At 34.9% G+C, this 6,804-nt stretch overlaps 2 protein-coding genes across 2 annotated transcripts; both read right to left on the reverse strand.

The window, feature by feature from the left end:
- Positions 1 to 724: 724 nt before the first annotated feature.
- Positions 725 to 2,023, reverse strand: LOC146993314 (uncharacterized protein F54H12.2-like). Its single transcript, XM_085808211.1, has one exon. It carries the CDS (start codon positions 2,021 to 2,023, stop codon positions 725 to 727), a length of 1,299 nt encoding a protein of 432 aa, XP_085664337.1.
- A 3,624-nt stretch (positions 2,024 to 5,647) lies between these two features.
- LOC146993315 (uncharacterized protein F54H12.2-like) lies at positions 5,648 to 6,583 on the reverse strand. The gene has a single exon (XM_085808212.1). It carries the CDS (start codon positions 6,581 to 6,583, stop codon positions 5,648 to 5,650), a length of 936 nt encoding a protein of 311 aa, XP_085664338.1.
- Positions 6,584 to 6,804: the final 221 nt, after the last annotated feature.

Below are 6,804 nucleotides of genomic sequence, written 5' to 3' on the forward strand. Positions count from 1 at the left end.
TGTTTAGATGTCCATTGGAGATGAGTCCAAATTAGGAGGGCCATACTTGAAAAAATCCACAAAACTAAAATAACAACAACAATTTTTTGTCTTTCCATGTTCGTGATGTTTAACAGACTGTGCTCACACTGTGTATGGAGAGCCCTTTTATACCCCAAAATGTGTTATCTAAATTGTTGTTACACGAGTTTTGTTTAAATATATGTAGAAACAACACAAAAGAAATACAAGACACAATTTTTCAAATTAAAACAAATTTATTTTTTAAAAATCATGTTTACACCATATCTTTTCTTGACAAATTGAAATATTCGGAAATCATAATTCTTTCCGGTTAACAGTGATACAATGAGTTCCATACAAAGTCCTTGACATCGTTTAATAATAAAATAAATACAATATTGTCCACAGACATTAGAAGTTAAACTTTGAAGCGAAATCTTGTTCCAGCGAACATGACGATATTTCATGACAAAGGATGCGATATCTTCTCCATATACTTCAGGAGGGAGTCCATAAGAGTCGAAAAATTCAAGAGCCTGTTGATCTGCAAGGTAGACAGCTAGCCAATGAGTTCCTCTTTCATCATGTTTGTCCGTATTCAGCACCAGTGCACAGGGAAAATTTTGAATCACAGGTATTTTGTCAGATGGGAAAATACCCGCATAATATCTCGAAGAAATAGGATCTCGAGATAAGATTTGATGAATCTGTGATGAATTCATCAGTTTCCAAAATCATACAGAATATTTCGAGCTTTATTGATTTCTATCAAATTTTCAAATTCAGCATACACTAATAAGGTAACAGTTTGTTCTAAAGGACTGTCAAATTTTATTTCTAATCTTAAGTTGCTGTGTCGAATTAGATTTAAATGAGAGCCATCACAAAGATCAGGTGACAGGTCGAAGCGAAATAAGGAATATCCCTTTGAAAATTCTGATCTTGAAAGGTAAAGTCCTCGGTCGTCTGCATTTGTAAATAAATTCTGATAAGCTCGTATAAAATGGTTTTTCTCAAAATTAGGCTGAAGGGGATTATGAGGTACCGGTTGACCATCTACATAAACGCCGATAAAGTTCATATTATAATGCTTGAATTCAAAAGGAGACTTTTTATAGTTTCCATTGAAGGCATAATTATCGACGCAAGTCACAACAATACGATTAGGCATTTGGCCTATGAAAATGTTATCTTGAATAAAAGTCATATTTCCAGTGGGAATGGAATAGGCTTTGCATAGTACTCTTTGAATGGGATAGTTGGCTATTGATTTTTCTAGGCTTTTTGCATGTCCTAGCACAACACCAGGGCTAACTCTCACTTTTCTTACAAACAAAGAAGCATGTTCGAGTACGACTTTAAATTCACCATCTCCCAGGAAACAAAATTCGGGTTTGCTGGGTATGAGTTTAATCTTCATATCCACCATATTCAGCAAAAGTCTTTCTTGATGAAACATATCCAAATGCAACCGGCCAATCATATCGACTGAGGCACTCAGTTTAAACAATTCTACTCGTTGGTTGAATCCTTCATTCGGCTGAGTATCTTGAATATCAAAAACATTCATACGTCCTGCTGTATCTTTAAAAAACAATTCTGATGAAAGTTGCGAAGTTTTCGTATCAAATCCATGATTCAGTAATTTTTCTATCATGGCTCTGTAGGGATAAGTGTTATTACTGGTGGAAACGAGTCTTTCATTTAAGCTAATATCCCCTTGAGAAAACATAGAATGTAAAAAGAGATTGACAGGTCCCACTTTACTTTCAGCCGTGATTGGCTTGCCATCATTTTTTAAAATTTTCACCTTCACATAGAGTTGTGTCTGTGATAAGTCAAAGTATTCGTCTCCGCTTCCAGAAACATTGAATTCAACAGGACTTCCTTCTGACACATTGGCTAATGGATGAAATTCAACCCACTGACCTTTTTCTATCACTGTTTGAGTGGGAGGTAACGAAAATAAATCCAATTCGGAATTTGCGCATTCTGAAGAATCTTTTAACAGAAAAGCCATTACGAGTCAAAAATATCACGTCGTTGACCAGCGGCCAGCGGTCAAAAGACCAGCGGCCATCAAACGGCCAAGACCACAGGCAGAGGCGAAAAAGAAGGTATTCAAGGGTGATCGAACTGGAGGGAAAAGAAAGCTCCTAGAGGAAGGCACTGAAGGCCGAGCCCGCACAAGAAGGAGGATAAATCAAACACGAATCTTAGCTACCTTCCAGGACTGGGCAGAGAAAAGAATGTCCGAATATCACAAAGATAAGTAAAATTTTATGTTACTTTGCAAACTTAAGTTAATCTTTCATTCTTACTGCAAGTGGCAGATTTCAAGACGTTTTACCTCATGTGAGGTCTACCTTTATCGCCAAAAAGGCGAGAAATGAGTTGTTACCTATTTTGGTATTATGTTTTTCAATTACTCGCGAGTAAAACTAAAGTTGATGTATAATAGGAATGTGTAAATACTTGAATATTGTAAAAGTTATTGTATAAATTTTATTTAAAACATTCTGGCAAGAAAGAAGTTTTAGTCTGAAAGACTTTTGAAATGTAGTATTTCAATGTAGAAGAATTGGCACTTGCTTGGAAAAGAATAGAAGTTAACAATGTACTACTAATGTATGTTTTAAATTGCGTAAAATTAACGGCATGTTAATATGTTCTTATATACAATGTGAACTGTTATTTTAAATGTTAAGAAATATTGTGATATGGTAAAAGTGAAAGTAATGCCAAAAATTTTTAAACTTATTCGTGTGACTGAAAAAAAGAGAAAATTATTGCGAATATGTGTTAAAGGTTGAATGAATGTAGTTAGGCTCTCTGACGCTACACTTCAGAGTTAGCCACTTTCAGAATACTACCTCAGGGTTTAGAGACGAAGATAAGGTGTGTTACGAGGTCTTGTTATGTTGAATTTTAACACGTTAGTGTTTTGATTGTAGGCGGCAGTGTTGAACACGTATACATAAACACATTCGTGTTTGGTGTTTTCTTTTACAACACATGTCAGAGAGCACGGGGAGAGATAATTAAATAAAAGTCATGAATGAAATAAGAATGTTAGGAGAAATATAAATATCCATGTGACTTGCCATTTAATTGTGTAACATTTCATTAAACTAGTTTTCCTTCCAGATCTCTGGAAGGAACCAGATTTCAACTAAAAGCTCCTGTTTAGATGCAGTACAGATGAAAAGTAATTGTCCATGGAGCTGATATTGTAAAAACAAATTTTTTTTTAAATTTCTAGTTTCTAGTGAGAAATGTTTGTAAAAGATTGGCCTCGCGTTAGATTCTAGAGCTAAAAGTTTTCAACAAGGTCGTTTTAGACCTCAGTTTCAAACTAATTAACTCTGGCTTGTAAGGATCTTAAGTTTTACTAACGTTTATTTTATTTTAAATCTTTACTATCACTTCTTATTTTCCACTTCCGGTCAGAATTAAAAGCTTTAACTTATTTATGCAAATTTGTCTGGTGAACGCCAAGTACTTAAATTGTGGCTTTTTGCCAAGCGAGAGAGAGGAAGGAGTTAGTAGAAGCAGGCCGCTTGCCTTAGCAGTTTTTACTCGGTTGCTGGTTGACTTCCAGGCCAGAGGTTTAATCCTCGTAATAATTTTAAACGTATTGTAGTGTTAACAGTTCTCTGTACTGCATACGGCTTCCTGTTAATATACGGCCAATCTTCCACGTAGGCCCTTGTTTGTTATTCCAAAGTTAAGTTAGAGTTTAGTTAATATTTTTATATTCTTACGTTCACACCACAAGTGGTTGGTCTCTGTATTCCGAAGTCCGGAAATCATTGTAAATAGTGAGAAAATAAAGGGTTTCGTATACCCTTCCTGTGTATCTTGTCTACTTCCCACATTTATTGAACACAACTTTAGTAAGCTCCCTGTTCCGAGTCAGGTTTTTGAATGTTCCCAAAGCAAACAAGGAGAAACACTGAACCTGATAAGCCATTCGACGTCTCAAACTGAAATGAATTAACGAGGCTGATAAACATAGTATTTATCCCCACGAAAGATACCTGTACGAAGGCGAAACGTTTCACTTGTTTCAGGTCGTAAATCAATCAACAAGTAGCTAAATGGAGTTGAAGTAGCATCCTGAAAAATTTCTTGAAAGGCCTTTACTTTTCCGGGGAACATTTGTCTAGCTAAATGCATAATTTGACTTTTATCTCGAGGATTTTTGTATAGGACAAGGTAATGGGAATTTAAATGAATATTTCTCATCTCCTTGCCTTGGTGAAAAAAATTTTGCGTTATAAAAATGACTGAAAGGTTTCGGTGATGACTTCCTTTTGTAAAAAGTTTCCTTAAGCGAGTATCACTTGCTAATTCAGACATTAAATCGTCTATGATAATTAAAGCATTTTGGAGAGTCTGCAGGTTAAATGGTAATCCTTCTTCAAAATTTACATTTTTCATGGAATTAAAAAGAGGTTGATAACTTCCGTAGCAATAAATAATATTGGTCGGCATGGGATGGAACATTATATGATCTATCAATTTCTTCACAAAAACCGTTTTACCCGAACCGGTAGGTCCGCTCAGAAGACAAGTAGAAGGATGTACGAACTTGGGCAGTTCCATTTTTGTAAATGACAGGAACAAGAAAATATTGACTTTTAAACTTTACAGAAAATCTCTAAACAGCCTTTAAGTATATTGGATATCAGAAGACATTCGCTCCTTGAATCCACAATATTTTTCGTAAATTCCAAACAGTGATTTTTGAAAACATTTAAAGAGCTTTGAACGCATTCACAAATTGTTTCTCAGCAATGTGTGTGATTTAAATAAAAATTGGAAAACTCGTGGCACTTGATAAAACCTATTGAATCAATCTTTTGATAAATTTTATAAATGTCAAGTGTTGTTTTATTTTGAAAACAGTTGAAATCTTGTTTAGATGTCCATTGGAGATGAGTCCAAATTAGGAGGGCCATACTTGAAAAAATCCACAAAACTAAAATAACAACAACAATTTTTTGTCTTTCCATGTTCGTGATGTTTAACAGACTGTGCTCACACTGTGTATGGAGAGCCCTTTTATACCCCAAAATGTGTTATCTAAATTGTTGTTACACGAGTTTTGTTTAAATATATGTAGAAACAACACAAAAGAAATACAAGACACAATTTTTCAAATTAAAACAAATTTATTTTTTAAAAATCATGTTTACACCATATCTTTTCTTGACAAATTGAAATATTCGGAAATCAGAATTCTTTCCGGTTAACAGTGATACAATGAGTTCCATACAAAGTCCTTGACATCGTTTAATAATAAAATAAATACAATATTGTCCACAGACATTAAAAGTTAAACTTTGAAGCGAAATCTTGTTCCAGCGAACATGACGATATTTCATGACAAAGGATGCGATATCTTCTCCATATACTTCAGCAGGGAGCCCATAAGAGTCGAAAAATTCAAGAGCCTGTTGATCTGCAAGGTAGACAGCTAGCCAATGAGTTCCTCTTTCATCATGTTTGTCCGTATTCAGCACCAGTGCACAGGGAAAATTTTGAATCACAGGTATTTTGTCAGATGGGAAAATACCCGCATAATATCTCGAAGAAATAGGATCTCGAGATAAGATTTGATGAATCTGTGATGAATTCATCAGTTTCCAAAATCATACAGAATATTTCGAGCTTTATTGATTTCTATCAAATTTTCAAATTCAGCATACACTAATAAGGTAACAGTTTGTTCTAAAGGACTGTCAAATTTTATTTCTAATCTTAAGTTGCTGTGTCGAATTAGATTTAAATGAGAGCCATCACAAAGATCAGGTGACAGGTCGAAGCGAAATAAGGAATATCCCTTTGAAAATTCTGATCTTGAAAGGTAAAGTCCTCGGTCGTCTGCATTTGTAAATAAATTCTGATAAGCTCGTATAAAATGGTTTTTCTCAAAATTAGGCTGAAGGGGATTATGAGGTACCGGTTGACCATCTACATAAACGCCGATAAAGTTCATATTATAATGCTTGAATTCAAAAGGAGACTTTTTATAGTTTCCATTGAAGGCATAATTATCGACGCAAGTCACAACAATACGATTAGGCATTTGGCCTATGAAAATGTTATCTTGAATAAAAGTCATATTTCCAGTGGGAATGGAATAGGCTTTGCATAGTACTCTTTGAATGGGATAGTTGGCTGTTGATTTTTCTAGGCTTTTTGCATGTCCTAGCACAACACCAGGGCTAACTCTCACTTTTCTTACAAACAAAGAAGCATGTTCGAGTACGACTTTAAATTCACCATCTCCCAGGAAACAAAATTCGGGTTTGCTGCCTATGAGTTTAATCTTCATATCCACCATATTCAGCAAAAGTCTTTCTTGATGAAACATATCCAAATGCAACCGGCCAATCATATCGACTGAGGCACTCAGTTTAAACAATTCTACTCGTTGGTTGAATCCTTCATTCGGCTGAGTATCTTGAATATCAAAAACATTCATACGTCCTGCTGTATCTTTAAAAAACAATTCTGATGAAAGTTGCGAAGTTTTCGTATCAAATCCATGATTCAGTAATTTTTCTATCATGGCTCTGTAGGGATAAGTGTTATTACTGGTGGAAACGAGTCTTTCATTTAAGCTAATATCCCCTTGAGAAAACATAGAATGTAAAAAGAGATTGACAGGTCCCACTTTACTTTCAGCCGTGATTGGCTTGCCATCATTTTTTAAAATTTCCTTTTCACATAGAGTTGTGTCTGTGATAAGTCAAAGTATTCGTCTCCGCTTCCAGAAACATTGAATTCAAC

This window comes from Stegodyphus dumicola, chromosome X1 (genome assembly GCF_044657685.1).
Source record: "Stegodyphus dumicola isolate Sdum_Otavi_A_Nest chromosome X1, ASM4465768v1".
In the NCBI taxonomy this organism is placed as follows: Eukaryota; Metazoa; Arthropoda; class Arachnida; order Araneae; family Eresidae; genus Stegodyphus; species Stegodyphus dumicola.